The following is an 18,214-nucleotide window of genomic DNA, read 5'->3' as shown; positions in this document are numbered from 1 at the left end:
GAACCAATGTTGGGCTCAATAAACATTCTGAACATCAAGTCCTGCAGTCTCAAAGACTTCATTTTGATTCTGGTCTTGTCATTTTCCCACTTTTGAGGCTGGACAAAAATTTGGGTCCAGTAAAAACTCTTGCTACAAGTACTACATTTTTGTGGATATTTCCCTAAAACTCAATTTCCCTAATGACAATATTTTACCCCCAAAAGAGTAACTTTAAGACACAGTTGCATTGCATAATTAATATTATGATGAATAAATGCAATTCTTTCAGCTGTATAGAACTGTAACTGCATATACACAAAAAATAACATATGATCTATGCCTATGGACATAAATATGTTATTCAGGTGGGTGGCTTAATAGATTTTCATGAAAATTATATAATTATCAGTTTCAATATTTATTGTAAACATTGGTTATTTAGCACACAATTGTCTTGACGATTCAGCTAATTAAAGTTTACCTTTGGATAACTGGCAGAATAATCAGCTAATTATAATATTAGGTATACATTTGTGCAGCCTTTCTGGTTAAAGGCAGTGGACACTATTGGTAACTAGTAATGGGGAGAGGTTGATAGTATAAAACATTGTGAGAAACGGCTCCCTCTGAAGTAACGTAGCTTCCGAGAAAGAAGTAATTTTCCGCGAATTTGATTTCAAGACCTCAGATTTAGAATTTGAGGTCTCGAAATCAAGCATCTGGAAGCACACAACTTCGTGTGACAAGTGTGTTTTTTTCTTTCATTATTATCTCGCAACTTCGAAGACCGATTGAGCTCAAATTTTCACAGGTTTGTTGTTTTATGCATATGTTGAGTATACACTAAGAAAGAAGACTGGTCTTTGACAAATTACCAATAGTGTCCAGTGTCTTTAAGAATCAACAACTGATAACTCACAAATCCTGAATTTTCCCCTTTGTAGATCAATTTTTTGGCCATGACCTGTGAATAAAGATGTACACCATGCAACATAATTTACAGCTTCATTAGTCGTCAAGTTTTTAAGGAAAAAAAAATAAATAATCACACAGCAATAATTTCAGAGAGTTGCGTTAATCCCTTAAAGCTTGCCTTTAAAAATGTATGATTCAGCCATTCTGATTAAAAATCAACAACTGACTGTTCACAACTAGACTAATACATCACCAATCCCAAATTTCCCCTTTATAAGCGTTTAGTGTGAACGCATCGTCTATCAGTGGCCAGCAGGCATGCACCACCATATGCTGTATGCACACCCTGTACTCCCCTGTAATGATTTAATCACATTCTCATACAAAGCAATAGATGATGAATCCAGTAAGGGTGAAAACACAACAGGAGTCACGCCCCATTAATTTCACTGGATCATTGCACAAAGACAATAAACCTTGGATACCTGGTCGAATTAATGGGACGTTTAGGATCACAGTCTACAGTCTGCCATCATTAAAGTGAAAGGGGAACATTATGGCTAATGAAGTTGCTCCATTTGTCTGGTTGGTTTATTACAGTGAGAGATTCTATTGCTATATGTACGATACAAGTGTTTTCTCCATGGTGTACAGGGTTGTCCTAATATTTTATCAAAAACTGTGGGGATTTCTGAAACTGATTATTCTGTGTTTAGCCTAAACAGGCTTTGTTCATCAAACTGTAGGTGACCTCAGAATTATTTTTATGTCGTGTTTATATTTGGTTTTAAAAGCTCTACTGAGCAATTAAAATCATGCATTAATATTTTTAATAATTTGATTTAAAAAAAAAAAGTCAAAATCTGCACTTATCTGCCCGATACGTTAGCTTAGCATGAGAGAGGTATAATGTAGAACTACGCTGCTAAAATATTTCAGAATGTATGTATTTGTTGTCAAACTTGGAATAAAACAAAAAATTGAATAGTGTGTTTTCCTTTTGCGTGTTTTGTACTTTTACTACAATGTATCTTTCATTATAGAGCAATGTATTTACACAGAAAGATGTTGTTGGTCATTGGTTGCAAATTGTTAATCACAATTATCATTGCTAATTCGAAACATTGAGACCAAACATTGAGACCAATTCAGAACTGACTCCGCGGCAGTACAGTTAATTACGATCCTATAAGCTAAAGTAGTAGTCCAGTCTAATTTCTATACCATCCGCCCAGGTAATAGTTCAAAAGCAGGACAGTTCTTTTCAGAACTGAGAAGTCTCCAGAACCTCCATTTATCTACTCCGCGGCAGTAGAATAAAGCAAGACAGTTCCCTAAGAACAACTCTACCTGGCAAGTAGATACACACATGGTGTTACCGCAAACCAAATGTACACAATTATCATCCCTTTAAAACGGGAAAATATTTTATCATGAACATACAATTATGTACATCCATAAAGATGGTTTACAACCTTGAAAACCAGATTCATGACATGTGTGATCAAAATTAATTTGTACTTAGACTAGCATGGGCCATATGTCACCAGGTAAATACATAAAAAAAAATAACATTGATCTGAAACGAACTTTGTACAGTGCATGTTTCATACGCCATAAATTAAAAAAAAATGTACACAGCCCTTGAATTTCGTTCTTGTTGAAAGGGGAGGGCATTGTTCCTCTGGTAAAGGGCACTGCTATCAGGGAAATTTTATTTGTATTTGAACTTTGCAAAGGGCACCACAGCAAAAGCACAGGGCACCGTGACAATTGCTGTTGGTGTCTTTGGTTATTTCAAGGCCTGTATAGTATGTCAACTCAAGGCAAAGCATTTTTCCCTTGTGTCATGGCTATTGGTTTAAAGCATCAAATTCAAGTTTAGGTGGTTAAAACCATTGGACACTTTCGGTAAACAGCGTTGTCCAAGGCCCACACTTCGTATGTCACAACTTATAACAAACCTGTGAAAATTTAGGCTCAATCGGTCATCGGAGTTGGGAGAGAATACCGGGAAAACCCACCCTTGTTTCTGCACGTTTCGCCTATAAATCCGTACTTCTCGTTGTCGAGAGTTGATAATTGTTTTACTGTTTTCTCAAAAAGTAAAGCATTTCATGGAATAATATTTCAAGAGAAGTCTTTTACTACTACCTTCTGTAAAACCTGTAAATTATTTGTTTGTAAATCTGTGAACTTTTTTTTTTCTGTTCCGAGAGTGTACAATGGCTTTAAGTCATCGGAGTATGGGTTTGAATTCCAGTCACGATGACACTTGTGTCTTTGAGCCTTAGATGCTGTACTATAATTGATTCTCTTTACCCAGGGGTACAAATGGGTACAAGTATACGTACATGTACATAAAAGGGTAGAATTCATTGTGTATGAACAAACCTTTGAAACGTTAGGCAGCCAGGAGCTGCATGCTCCGGAAGCTGAGAAAGATTAAAGGAATGTTATTGGCCCAGATGCCTGAGAAAGGCTTCAGGCCTGAAGTCAATCTCAGAGGGAGCCGTTTCTCACATTGTTTTACTATCAAAAGCTCTCCATTGCTCATTACTACGTGCGTTTTTATGCAATATTATTTGACTAATTACCAAACGTGTGCAGTGCCTTTAAGGCAAGACTTCTGAGATTTGTACACAGCCGCCTGCCAAGGACAACCACACCAATCAAGGAAACAATAATCCTCCTGTATGAGTTAAGTCTGGGATTTGTATGGAAATCAAATGAAATGCATTTTCATTTGTCATGTTTGTAGGCGTTAATTGTAGACACTAAAGCTTATGATCTTCTATTCTACAATGCAGGATGAGTGAGTGGATTCCACAGAATCTCATTAGGTTAGTGGATGGCTGATATTGATTACTGCTGTATACAGTATATGACTGAAATCAGCACTGTGGCATAATTGAAAACAAAATGGCACGCTTACAAATTATTATTATTACCGACTAAATACACAATTTCACAAAGATTGAGTATTCAGTGCTAACACACACATTGGTGTACAATTGCAAGGCTTTAAGCGCATTGAGGACACAGGAAAAACCCTTATTAATATTATTATTTATTATTATTATTATAATTTATTATTAAATATATTATTTACACAGGGTAGCCACTCTTATTTCAAACGTACATTAAAGGTGATCAAATAATATGGTTATATAGGAATTGTAGATAGCACATTCAGAGAGTGCATTTCCTGGGTTTTTTTCTGAATCATCACGACGAAAATTTAACTAGGGAGAAGTAAAATTCACACAGGATCGCAAACAACAAATGTTGTATTTTTTCTGCTATTTTTAAATCCTGTATTTTATTTTGCAAACCGAGAAAGTGATTTTCATGCTGGGCATGATGAATAAAGATTTGAATGGAGTGTTCCCCTCTGATCTCAAATGTAAGATGATAATGGTAATACAGGCATTGTAGACACTGTGCGTACATTCAAAGAGCGCTTTTCCTGTTGTTTTTTCCAAATCATCACAGAGAACTTTCCACCCGGGATCCTGAACGTGGTTCATGACTCGTCCTCAATGCGCGTAAAAAGCTTGCCAGTAATGGATGCAGAGATTGAATCAAGGCACATTTGCGTATCCCCCCGAGTTTGCACACTGTGTGAATGGCTTTTTAATCACTGAGTTTATTTCTTCGCCTCACTCAGGAGTCTTCAGGACTTGAATTCAGAGAAAAATCCACAAGACTGTACGGCTTGCAGCTCCAATATTTGTTTTACTTGAACAGAATTTATTTATTTATTTTACAACACCCGAACCACGATGAGTTGTTGAATAAGCACTCAGGGAATCTATTTCAATTGTGTTTTTAAATGTTAAGTGAGCTTTGATAATCTTTAAACAGAATTGGAAGATAAGTATTTCGTTCACAGCATAGAGCTAGATATAAAGCTCTATGATTCCCAGTCAACTTTTTTCACAAAGATAAATTACACAATGATAATTTTTTTTTTTTAATCAAACGAAAACAACAAGACCACAAACAAATTGGCCCAACAATAAACTCAAAGGCCTGGGGCCTGTGGCCCAGTGTTAATTTCGCGCCCTGCCTCACTTACAAGTCATCTGCATGGGAATCAAGGTAAACTAAGTCACAAGTCATTTCAGGTTACACAATTTACTTTGTAATTTCTGCAATATTTTCATACACGTTTTGTTTTTATCAGGGCCAAATAACTGCTTCACCAGCATAAAATATTGCTGACAATTGTTCTGCTAGGAAAAAAATTAGCAGAATACCTGACACAGACGGAACATGTGACCTGTTATTTTTACTGGTAATCTTTTTTATACCCAAAGGAAAATAAATGTTGATTTGAATTGAATTGCAATTGAAGATGTGTCCTGTGAGTAGTGATTTGAACTGTGACATCACATTTTGCAAATACCAATATCAGACTGATTCTAAGCTTGGGCGATACCAATTGATTTTATTCACGATAAATCATTTCACATATAACGCGATCTTCGATAATCCCGATTAATTAAATTTGACATCATCAGTCTTCAAACTCCCAGTGAAAGTTGTAGAAGAGACAGTCATAGCATTGAAAGAGAGGTGTTCTAATGACCTATTCTTCTGGTTTTACTCCAAACCTATGGGGTGCAAGATGTCTCGGCTAGGAAATACATTGCGATACTAAATCGATATCGCGATACTTAATCGATATCGCGTTCTATTGATTTTTTTATTAGAACCAAATCGATCCGATATCGAAATCATTTCCAAATTAGTATCGCGATATTCGATAATATCGTGGTATCGCCCAAGCTTAACTGATTAAGATCAATCTCAGTTCTTTGTGAAGTTGGCCCCATCTGATCCTGTAAGAAGTTCGAGCTACATGTATGTACAAGCCCTTCAGTGTAATAGATATTCCCCCACAAAACAGAGCCCTGCTCAGTATGATGTTTGGTAAACAGATGACCAGGAAGTGTTGTGCAGAACACCCTACGTAAATATCTCATTATGAGACAGCTCTACAAGTAATTCCTATTATGAAACGGCCTTCCGATAATTTATTTTTTTGGTAAAAATTAGCATTACAAACGATTGTTCCTTGAAGACATCTGAGAAAATCTCATGAGTTTACTTTTTTTTTCAATTCTTAGAGTAGCCATGCCCTGAGGCAGGCTTGTCACCATCGGTAACTCGTGCTACCACAGTCAACATAATTATAAAATGTTGATGACAATATTTCATAACAGATTACCTTGGGGGGAAATTTCCTCGATAACAGAGCTACATGAAAGTTGATATTTTTATGTTCCAGCAGCCTGTTCATATTTTATAATAAATTAAACCAGAGCAGAATTGAAGTTTGTGAAGAAAGATCTTCATTCAATGGTCAGGTTTCCATCTAGTTCTTTTTTTCCTTTTTTTTTTTTTAAACTGTGGGGCATTCTAGACCCAATTTTTTGTTTGGCTGACGCAAGATGAATTGAAAGGTCATTTTGTTATGCTCTATTGTGACATTTGGATAGTTTTGAAAGGCTTTGTTTAATTATTTGTGTAAGTTTGTCCTTAAATCTATAAAATGAAACATTGTATGAATTTTTATAAACAAAAATAGGCCCACTTGAATGCCGACCATCCTAATTAACAATATCAATTACGATCGATGATGTTTACTTCAATCATGGAGGAAGGGAAATACATCAATAGATAATATTGACATGCATGGCCGCATGCCATGTAAGCTTGGTTTGGTTGTGAACACCAAGCCCAACCAAAACAAACCACACTTTTTGTTTGATTTTTTTGAACTGCAGACTGCACAAATAAACTTATACGCATACATAGTACAACCACAATCAGAGTCAGTGATTGTTGAATTCTCTTAAAGGTGTAGAATTTTGCAAAATAAAATAGTTATTGACCCGACGTTTCGGCTCTTTGAGTCTTTCTCTCGAAGGCTACAAAAAAATGGTGTAGGATTTCGTAAGAGTGAGGAAGGACCCAATTGAATTACCCAAAGGAGTAAGGAATCAATCTCAAACAAAGGCCTGGAATTTCCTCTTTGAGAGGGCACGGGTATTCTCATTTTGAAAAGGGCACTTCCATTGGAGAAGCTTTAAGTCTTTTGGAAACTTTTGACAATTTAAAAAAAGGGCACATCCATTGGAAAATCTTAAAGCCTATACGAAACATTTGATGACTTTAAAAAGGGCACTCCAGTTGAAAAAATTTAAAGTCTATGGGAAACTTTTGAAATGGCACCAAGGCCAACCCGGGGCAATGGAGGCTATGAAAGACAGCATGAGGAAGGATTTCCGAGGATTAGGGGGTGAGGAAAGAAAGCAAAACAAAAAACTCACTTGTTAGCCTCTTCAAGTCTGGCCTCGATTTCCTGTACTTTATGAGCGACTTCGGCTGCCTCCGGGTGGTGCTTAGCGAGATGCTTAATTAAAGATGCCGTCGTTAAATTCCCTTTAAAAATCCCGGAGATTCTTTTCTTCAAGCCTTGCGATAGACAGTTATCTACGGCAGCTGCAAATCACATTTAAATGAAAGAAAAACATGATCATAAAATGTACCGCAACCGATCATTTGTCAGCAAACAGGAGGTTGTTGTTGTAGGATAAGCCAAAAATGTTTCAATGTTTCATTCCAATGAAAAATATTCCCAGGGTGATTCGGGATAGTTGGAGTGCACTTTGTCTTGACAAAGCAAAACAAAAACCACTTGGTGTGTCATGATACAATTTCTATTTGAGTTTTCACAAAATTAGAAATCAGACTTAAAGGCAGTGGACACTATTGGTAATTACTCAAAATAATTATCATCATAAAACCTTTCTTGATTACAAGTAATGGGGAGAGGTTGATAGTATAAAACACTGTGAGAAACAGCTCCCTCTAAAGTGACATAGTTTTCGAGAAAGAAGTAATTTTCCACGAATTTGATTTTGAGACCTCAAGTTTAGAATTTGAGGTCTCGAAATCAAGCATCAGAAAGCACACAACTTCGTGTGACAAGGCTGTTTTTTCTTTCATTATTATCTCGCAACTTCGATGACCGATTGAGCTCAAACTTTTACAGGTTTGTTATTTTATGCATTTGTTGAGATACACCAACTGTGAAGACTCATCTTTGACATTTACCAATAGTGTCCACTGTCTTTAAGTAGGAAGAATATTATCATGCCTGAACATAAGAGAAGTTTTATCTTATTTGTCTTTATGGAAATTCCATCTCTGAAAAGAATTTAAAAAATTATTCTAGACCTAAAGTCAACAGTTGAACGTATTTGTTTTTGTTCAAGATATTACACAGTGAGGTATTACTATTGAATTGAAAAACACAAGACTGCCCGGCATGAGTTCACTGGCCCCCTGCTAAAGTCAATTTCTTCAAGCCTGAAATTGTAACAAATTTGCTCTCATATTCGGTACCTTCTGGAGACCAAGGACGAAACAAAATAGGGAAAATAAAATGACTCCACAGGGAAATTCTAAAGACAGGGGGGCTTCATAAGAAATTTTGTGTACAACGTATATGGGCAAATCTTAAGTACAGGGACAATGGAAAGAACAAAAGATGTCTCCAAAGGGATGCATATTTGAGAATTGTTGAGCCCTGCTAACTGCCTACACAGACAGTTCATGACCTCAAATTGAAGTCCCATAAAATAACAATGACAACAGCGAAACCTTCAAAGATAAATGTTGTAGGATCAGTGAAGTAGACAGAGGAATGCAATGCTACAGTGTCCAAGTAGCAAGCTATTGAATAACTGAACAGTAAACCCTGGATTCCACATGCTGTAAATCATTCAATATGTCACGGTTCACCCCATTCACAAGTCAACAAGCTGTACAACAAAATTGTCCCCCAAATTTCATTTTGTCTTCTTCTCAGGCCTGTATACTTTGTTTTTGAATGGGCAAGGGCACCAAGGCATTTTCTCCTCGGTAACGCGTACCCTATGAGAAAATTGTAAATTTCTACCAGAGCAATTAAAGGGTGAAGACAATCACTATCGTTGCCTCCTTGAAGTATCAGGCCTTTTAAGACATCTTTTCTGATCCTTCATGATCATCCACTGAATGGGAAAAAATAACAGCCTGCAATATGATTCTAGTGGTGAATAGACGATGTGACCTATGTTTACATTCAAACTGCCCTCTGTTGACAAAACACTATATACGTCATGTTTCGCCGGGCACTGAGTTGAGTAGTCATAGTAAGATTGCGTACACTTTCTAGCTGCCAAAACACAAAGGTTTTGCCCGGCGGTATGCGCGCGAACCATGTTATAGTTTTCGTGTGACGTCAGAGGTCACATCGTCTTTACATACTCCATACAGTACATAGCAGGCCTAGAAGTACACGCAGGCCACAGAGGCCTCCGTTGCCCCTGGTCCTGGCATTAGTGCCCTTCAAAATGTTTCCTAGAGACTTAAAGTTTTTCCAATGTATTGTAAGTGCCCTTTGAAAATGAAGATGGCCCTGCTCTTTTAATATGTTCAAAAATGAAATTTCAGGCCTGCACTGAGTGGGAAATAAATAGGCCTACCCCCTGCAATTATGTTGTGGTGAATGCATAATATAATTTTATCAGATTAATGCTATAAAGATGTCCACTTTCCTGAGGAGGGCCCACCATTGAATTTGTCCTCTTGCCACTATTGCGCCTGCCTGCAACTAATAATATATCCCAGTGTGGACATTGTTGCAGTATTTGACAGATACAGAATGTACAGTTCACAGTTCTGTGCAGTTGTTCCACCGTACATAAACTAAGCTACTGAATGATTACGAATGAATGACCAGCTCAGAAAAGCAGAGAAGACTAATAATCACCATGGAGCATCTGCATTGAATCATTCACGAGCAAAGAAATAAACATGAGACAGATACACTACATGTTTTTTGAGGTATTTTGAAAGGATTTATTTGTCTGTGTTTAAATAAATGTATTTGTTTGGAAGCTGTGACATGTTTTTCATGCTTGTGATGTCAATAAGTCTATGTCCAAACTTTCACACAGATCCTGGTTGTGAGAGGGTCACTGTGGTAGTAGTGGGTATCTGTGTGGGGGTCTATGGTTAGGGACCTACATGTACCTGGACTTAAGGATGTGGTTTTTGCCTCATTCAAGGAATGATGACATCTTAAAGGAATGTTACAGAATTGGTATGAAAAATGTCATATTTGATGAGAAATAAATAATCTAACTTCGCGTTTGGAGTTTATCGCTCAGTGACTGTTTTATTCCTTTTTATTTTGGCATCGATGCAATGCAAAATTTGTAACCGGTTTTTAACTATTATCTCGTGACCCAGATGACCGATCGATCCCAAGCTTCTACAGGTTTGTCAGTTTATGTATATGGTGGATTACATAAAGTGCTTTACACTGCCAGCAACTGTTTTGTTAGCAAAAACCAATGTTCCTTCAATGATTTGAGGAGAAATAAAAGTGGGCTAGAGCAAGAAAATTTATTACTCTTAATTATTACTCTTAGGCACCCAATCGTGCACTACTGTATGGTAACCGAAAGGAAAGCCTTTTGTAAAAAATAGATAGACTTCATGCAGATGAAGTTAACTACAAATTGTCTTCTGTTGAGTCCTTGTATTTAAGCGAACCGTACAAACTGTATTGTTCTTAGGAGCATTTAACACAACAATATTCATGACCGTTAAAAGGTCTCAAACTACCAAGTAAGGTTCTAAGTGAGATACTGAGGCAAACAGTCCAAATGAAAATGGCTGGGCAAACATTTGCCCAAAATGGTTAATTTTTTAAGCTTTTTTTTTTAGACAAATTGTCTTCTGTTGAGTCCTTGTATTTAAGCGAACCGTACAAACTGTTTTATGTTCTTAGGAGCATTAACACAACAATATTCATGACCGTTAAAAGGTCTGAAACTACCAAGTGAGGTTCTAAAAGTGAGATACTGAGGCATACAGTCCAAATGGAAATGGTTGGGCAAACGTTTGCCCCAAATGGTTTATTTTTTAAGCTTTAGCATACTATGCATTCAGAAATCAACTGTTTGGCACTGTTTGGGTTGCTGACATTGAACTGTAGACAAAAGAACTGACACTTGACTGTGATTATTAAATACATAACAAAGGAGTGTCAGCCTGTCCAGAGATCAGGGCATGGCTGCCACTTATCCATTACAATCCTCCAGAGCCATGGATGTTGAGAACATGTGTCAAAAAATGAGTCCTGTAAAACCTTATGAACAATTTGTACTTGAAGTGCTTTACGTGTGGTCTTAGAGTACCATGAACTTGCCAGCCAGACGACATTGAGATAATTTGTACTGGTACTTTATTTTATAACTCCCTCAAATGCCCAGCAACTCTGCTTACCACTGTAGTGTAACTTAACTATGAGCAAGTTCGAGTGCACACATTTAGTTGACTAGTCTAGTAGAAGTCTAGTTTTCCATCATTACTACGGTATTCAACACTCCATTGCCTTACAGGTTTCCGCGATAGTGTCACTGGTTCCCCTCTGCGCTTTACACATGTAGTATGGAACAGGCTTTTGGGACCAGTGAAGAAACCATGCTCATGAGGCTGGTTCCAAATGGTTGACCACAGTAGTCGACTAATGGTCGACTAGCCTGGGTTCGAGTCAAAATAGTCAACCTTTAGTTAGCCATGGTGCACACTCGAACTTGCTCATTGGCTAACTGTGATTTGTGTCACACATGATCACTTTACCTGTACAACTCATGCACAGGTCTTGAACCTTGTCTTGAAGGGGCACAGCAATTTCCCTGTGGTAAGGGGCACTACTATATGAGGAAAATGAAAATTTGTACTGGAACTTTGCAAAGGGCACCACAGCAAAAGCACAGGGCACCACGCCAATTGCTGTGTGTGTCATGGGTTATTTCGAAGCCTGCACCCCAGGCCTGATACTTCATGGAGGCGAAAAAGGCGATTGGCTCCATGCCCCCCTGCTGGTCATTGCCTTGGTGCCCCTTGGAATGCCCCTCCAGTGTCCTCATAGGATTACCAAAGAGAAAATGCCTTTGTACCCTGTGCCCTAACCTGGCCTTATACAAAACGAAGCTTGCAGGCCTGCTGCACGCATTTTGTAGGAGTCAGAAAAAGAGTAGTGCGAGTTACATGCTGCACATGTTTCTTTTGCAAGGCCATCTACTTACCACATAATGAAATAATGCTTCCGCTATCTTCATGCACAAATTTACGAGTAACTGCCTCTTCCATAATCTGTTTGACCTGAAATTACACAACAACATGATAATCAGATAGAAATTAAGAGCTGCTTTGCCTTTTTTTTAGTACTAAATTCAGAAATTTATAATTAAATAAAACAGTATTTAATTTACTCAAATAATATATATTCCTTTTTCCGACAGGATACGGAAATCTTTCTCTAAATTCAGCCAAGTACAGGTCAGAAGCTATCAAGGAATTCTTTTTTGGCGCTTGCTTTGCCAAGATGAGTGCAACCTGCAAAAGTTAAAGTAGTACCCTTGGCAATCAAATTCAGCAAATAATAAATCTGTGAAAATTTGGGACTGATTAGTCGTCGAAGTTTAAGAGAATAGTGAAAGAAAAAACACCCTTATTGCACAAATTTGCGTGCTATTGAGAAATTACCTCTTTCTCAAAAACTATGTTACTTCAGACAGAGGGAGCCGTTACTCACAATGTTCTACACAATCAACAGCTCTTCATCATGTGGCCGTTGCTCGTTACCAAGTAAGTTGTTATGGCTATGCCAACAATTAGTTTGAGATAGTGTCCAGTGCCTTTAATTTAATGTCATTTTAAATCCTATGTTATTCAGTAGTTGTAAACATAACCAGCAAGAACAACACTAACCCATGAAAGCAACTGTCAATCACTAGGAGTCAGGACGGACTGGTGGGAGTATTTTGTTGTTTAAAGCCAGTGGACTCTTTCGGTACAGAAAACAAAAAAAGACTTCTCTTGAAATATTATTCCATGAAATGCTTTACTTTTTGAGAAAACAGTAAAACAATATCAATTCTCGATAGCGAGAATTACGGATTTATTTTAAACACATGTCATGACACGGCGAAACGTGCGGATACAAGAGCGGGTTTCCCCGTTATTTTCTCCCGACTCCGACGTCCGATTGAGCCTAAATTTTCACAGGTTTGTTATTTTATATAGAAGTTGTGATACACGAAATGTGGGCCTTGGACAATACTGTTTACCGAAAATGTCCAATGGCTTTAAACTTACATTAAAAATGAGAAAAGGCCCCCAACTAAAAATAAAATGAAAACTGAAGACTGAACTGAATTAAGTGAAACGTCAACAATGTAATGTAATGACTTCAGATAAGGATTTTCTTTTTAACCAAAAACCAGTTAACTACTACACCCCAAAACACCATCCATCCCTAGTCCACCACTGCAAGATCTGTCCAGTTCATTCATCGGCGGACCCACCCCCTGGCCACTTTGCACCGCATGCACAACCAACCTGACATTATTTATAAACACAAGCAACTTCTTATAATTTTTATATTCATTTTTTTGCTTACCTCTTTTTTAACGGTCCTAATGAGCTTTTCATGATGCTCCTTATCTACAAAATAAGTAAATAAAACACAAGCATGATTATTAAAATCTCAGCTCCGTATCTGTAATTCATTCAGCTATTAACTCCCAGTTATTCCCAATTTTCAGTCATGTTTTGTTTTGACATTCACTTACCTCCGTTCTTCGTCGTGGTCGCCATTTTGTTTAATACCAACTTTCAATATCGCCCCCGCTTGCTGAAATCCTACGTTCCGTCCGGGCACACCACTCGGGTCGAGATATTTTCACACAAAATTAAACGTGTGCTTTACTAAATTATGCACAACATTGGAATTTGACTTGAACATAATTTGAGCAGGAAATCAAGTAATTACAAGCAACCTTGGCGTATAGTTTAAGTATAAATCACGGTCCATATTTTTTCGTGAGTTCCAGGCATCGCGGAAATAATGGAGCATTAATCCTCTCGTCTCTGCATCTTGACGGCTATTTCATGTTCCAAATCGACTTTTACGAGAACAGTCACACACTCAGTGGTGTTGCAGTGACGTTTCTAAGTTGAAATAAATTCTGGCAATTATCTGTGATCACTGGAGTTATTGGGGCGAGGGCTTCATTTGTCATAAATGATCCATTCTTTATCAGATTGTGCTAGTTTATGAGTCAAGTAAACAACCAGCGATATGAACCCTCTGTGATCCTTGCGCCATGCATGGGTGAATGAATTCCCTCCTCCTCAATGATCTGTTTGAGTAATTTTGTATTAGATGAAATCAAATGATTAAGCTAAATAAATAAATGTTTTTTGTTATTATTAAATAAACAATAAAATCAATAGATAAACAAAGAGTAATTTCACAAAATGAGAATGAAAACAAATGTAGAAATGAATTATATCTTTCCCCGCTTACCCCCCCCCCCCCTCCTCCCCCACCACCAAAAGAGGGGAAGAAAGCGGCAAGTGACCCAAGTACTAAAGAAGATGATAAAGAAATACTGCCTCTTGAATCAAAAATAAGAAGTTTCCTCTGATATGCACATGCCTTAAAACAGACACAAAATATTTACAAAATGTACCCAAAAGTGTACTCTGGCGCAAACTACAAAGGAATATGCAGAAGCAATTTCATTTTTTTTTTTACAAAGCAAGCTTGCATGTTTGAACTGTTTAATCATATTTAATCAGATTCTGACATTATCACAAATAGTAGGCCAAATGATTGTTATTTGTACGTTTTTACTATTTTCCAAAAAAAAAAAAAACGGAGGCAAAAATAGGCCTATTTTTTATATTATAATGTACAAGTATATCATGGAGGATATAGACTGAACTTAAAGTCGTCCACAAGAGGGCGTTTTGTACTTTGTTTAAGATGTGGTATCTAGCTCGGAATAGATTGAGTTGAGTTGAAGTGTCTCATTAAAGAGTGCCACCTATTGATAGGAGTAGGAGAGGCAGCAGTTTATTCTGAAGACCCAAGTTTTGTTCACTCCCAAACTTTAACCCCCCTGCAGAGAATACAATAGTGTGTCATTAAGACAAAAGAAACAAATTGTCAAAAAAATAAAAAATAAATAAACAGTTTTAACTGTCCGCTTATCTCTCTTACTTTTTTAAATATATATATTTGCCATACATATTATAGCCAAACAGAATTAAAGAAATATTTTCTGATTGTATCCCAAGTGTCTAACTATTTTGTAAAACAAATGAATTTGTTCAGATAAGGGGCGAAAGTACACGATTTGTTTTCTGAAAGAGCCATCAAATGAGTATCCTTGAGATTTTATTTAATAAAACATAAAATCGTCTGAAATCTAAATTGTTCAGAAAATTCACATTAGTGAAAAAGCAAAAGGTTGGAAGATGCCATCTCCCTTCAGCCATGAGCCACCGTGGATGATCCTCCTCCGCCACTGCATTCCTCAAAGGTCATAAATTTTGACTAAGACCACATCAAGACCGCCATCATCATCGGTCAAAATTGTTGTTCACTATATAGCCCTCGACTCGAAAGAGTCCTTCATTGGGCTGCTGCTGGGCAGAGGTTGTGGTATACATGAATCCAACTGCTGTGGGAGAAGAAGAAAAAGTCATCCTTGCCAGGACAGATTTAAAGGAATACGTTGCCTTGGATCGTTCGAGTTGGTCTTTGAAAAGCGTTTGTTATAATATGCATATGGGTAGAAAGATGCTGTAAAAGTAGAATACAATGATCCACACAAACATGCCTCGAAATTGCACGGTTTTTCTTTTACCTCGTCAACTAACACGGTCGGCCATTTATGGGAGTCAAATTTTTTACTCCCATCAATGGCCGACCGTGTTAGTTCGCACAGTAACAGGAAAACCACGCAATTTCGAGGCAAACTTGTGTGGATCATTGTATTCTACTTTTAAATTATCTCTCCAACCATATGCATTTTATAACAAACGGTTACAAACGCTTTTTTATAGACCAACTCGTCCGATCCAAGGCAACGTGTTCCTTTAATGAGTACCAAAATATATCCCACTTTATTGTACAATTCGTCTTCGTGCATTTTATTAGTCTTGGCCCAAGACTATGGTGCTTGATTCTGGATAGTGTACTACACGCGGTTGAATCGCCAAAGCACGCCCGCCATGGTATGATTTAGTTAATTGGACGGCTTGAAATCTAGACTACACTGGCAAATCTAGACTACACTATTACATTAATTTGTTTTCAAGCTGTCTGCTTATTCCACCTTGGCTTGTCTTAAAGACACTGGACACTATAGGTAATTGTCAAAGACCAGTCCTCTCACTTGCTGTACAGGTTTGTTATTTTATGCATATGTTGAGATACAGCAAGTGAGAGGACTGGTCTTTGACAATTACCTATAGTGTCCAGTGTCTTTAAGACAAGCCAAGGTGGAATAAGCAGACAGCTTGAAAACAAATTAATGTGATAACACACCTTTTGTTGATTTTTTTCGGGAAAAAAAGTTTTAAAAATTTAAACAATCCAGCTTGGAAAGGAACAAACATCAATACTGTGATGCAAAAAAAAGACAAACGAAAAAATTACTTACTAAGAACGACAAATACTAAAATAAAGCAGTCCATCACATCCATGATATTTGTTTCCTTTTTGAGCTCATAATTTTTAATATTTTTTTATATTATTTATTGAAAGTTTGGCTTATTAAGCATGTTAGGTGCAATTCAGGCATAATAGAAGATTTGTCATTTTGAAAATGAATCGATTTATTCAGCTAGAAGTAAACAGTACATTTCCCGGACACATTTTTTTAAACAATGTTTGCTGTGCTCGTAATATTCAAAGTAATGCAAACTAAATGCCGCAACAGAAATAACATCATTACATTTGTCTACAAGCAGCCGTGTATAGTTTAAATTGCTGTTATTGGCCATTACTTTTGCCAATTTATAATTCTTAAAAAGAAATCAAAAATCAAAAACATGTACACAAATATTTCCCTTTTCTATAAATTAATGGACAGAACAATTCATAGCCAAGTTTAACATTTTGAAGGATCTTTTACCTATGGGACACAGTTAACTTGACACAAACAATTTAAATAAATATAATTTGATATTGTTATTTATGTGGGACAATTAATTACAACACTTCTGCCAAATTTCAAAACTGGCTTGTACTTTTCAAAATCAAAGTTTTCTCAACTAATTTTAAAGTTAATATCACTCAGAAGTTATAATCTAATTTGCTGATGTCAGTTCAGTTGACCCGTCAATGTAAGACAGAGTCACCTTTACATCACAATAATAATGATAGGATATTGTTGAAAAAACTAAAGCAGTATTGGTAAGCAAAGTTTTATAAATACAGTCCAACAACCAAGTTTCACTAATCAGCAGGCCTATATGTTTTGTTTTTGAAAGGGCAGGGACACCAAGGCATTTTCTATTTGGTAAAGGGCACCCTATTAGGAAATTGTAAAATTCTACAAATTCTAGCATTTCAAGAGCATCAATGCCAGGGGGGCATCAAGGCAATCGCCTGCAATGCCTCCGTGAAGTATCAGGCCAATATTAGTATGAAACTTGGCTGTTGACCAATTTAATCTACTTAACAAAATTGGCTGTCAATTCACGTCGAAGGAGATCAGTGTAATTGGTTCGTGATGAGTTAAACAAACATTTACATTAATGAGGTCGGCAAATGTACTGAGACAGTATATAATTACAATGGTTGTGCACAACAAAACATACATTTCCAATTATACATTTTGACTTTTCATTTCTCAAAAGCTTAATAAATTGTTTTGTTTTCATGGCATAGAAAACTTGCAAACACACACTGGTAGTATTCAGTAGGTTACACCCCTATGTTCAGTCACCCCTTTAGTTCCAAAAACCATGTATTCTCAAAAACTAACCATAACCCTTACCCCAACCCAAGCAAATTGATTACACCGGGTTGTTGGAACATAGGGGTGTATGCACCATAGGGGTGTCAAAGTATAGAGCAGTCACCATTCAGTAAGCAACACCATAAATTACACATGTAAAAATCAATGAATTTGAAAGAACTTATATCAAAATGCGGACATAAAGCGACCCAATCACACCTTGCACACAAGGCAACTGACTAAAGCCGGTCATTTTGGAAGGCAGACTTCATGGAAAGATAATTGTTTGTGTTAAACCAGTTCAGCGTCACCTACAAATGCACACTGCAAAATACATGTACGCAATAACACAAAGGGAATAATATGGCTCCTTCAAAGGCCCCAACCATGGTTGGCGACATCAAATTAGTTGGGTCAAGTGCAGA

General features: G+C 37.0%; 1 protein-coding gene across 2 annotated transcripts in view; it reads right to left on the bottom strand.

Moving 5' to 3' along the window:
* The window catches only part of LOC117290590 (small G protein signaling modulator 1-like), a 51,560-nt gene extending 37,669 nt beyond the window's left edge, over positions 1-13,891 (bottom strand). For both annotated transcript variants that reach the window (XM_033772049.1, XM_033772050.1), the window contains exons 1-4: positions 13,605-13,891; positions 13,433-13,476; positions 12,057-12,132; positions 7,239-7,410 (exon numbers count right to left, since the gene is read on the bottom strand). In XM_033772049.1, coding sequence (XP_033627940.1) covers positions 7,239-7,410; positions 12,057-12,132; positions 13,433-13,476; positions 13,605-13,629 — 317 coding nt within the window. In that variant the 5' untranslated portion in view covers positions 13,630-13,891. The remainder of the gene's footprint in view (positions 1-7,238; positions 7,411-12,056; positions 12,133-13,432; positions 13,477-13,604) is intronic.
* Positions 13,892-18,214: the final 4,323 nt, after the last annotated feature.

This window comes from Asterias rubens, chromosome 5, assembly GCF_902459465.1.
Source record: "Asterias rubens chromosome 5, eAstRub1.3, whole genome shotgun sequence".
NCBI classification, from domain to species: Eukaryota; Metazoa; Echinodermata; class Asteroidea; order Forcipulatida; family Asteriidae; genus Asterias; species Asterias rubens.
The sequence above is the reverse complement of the archived record's forward strand: the minus strand, read 5'-3'. Positions and strand labels throughout refer to the sequence as shown.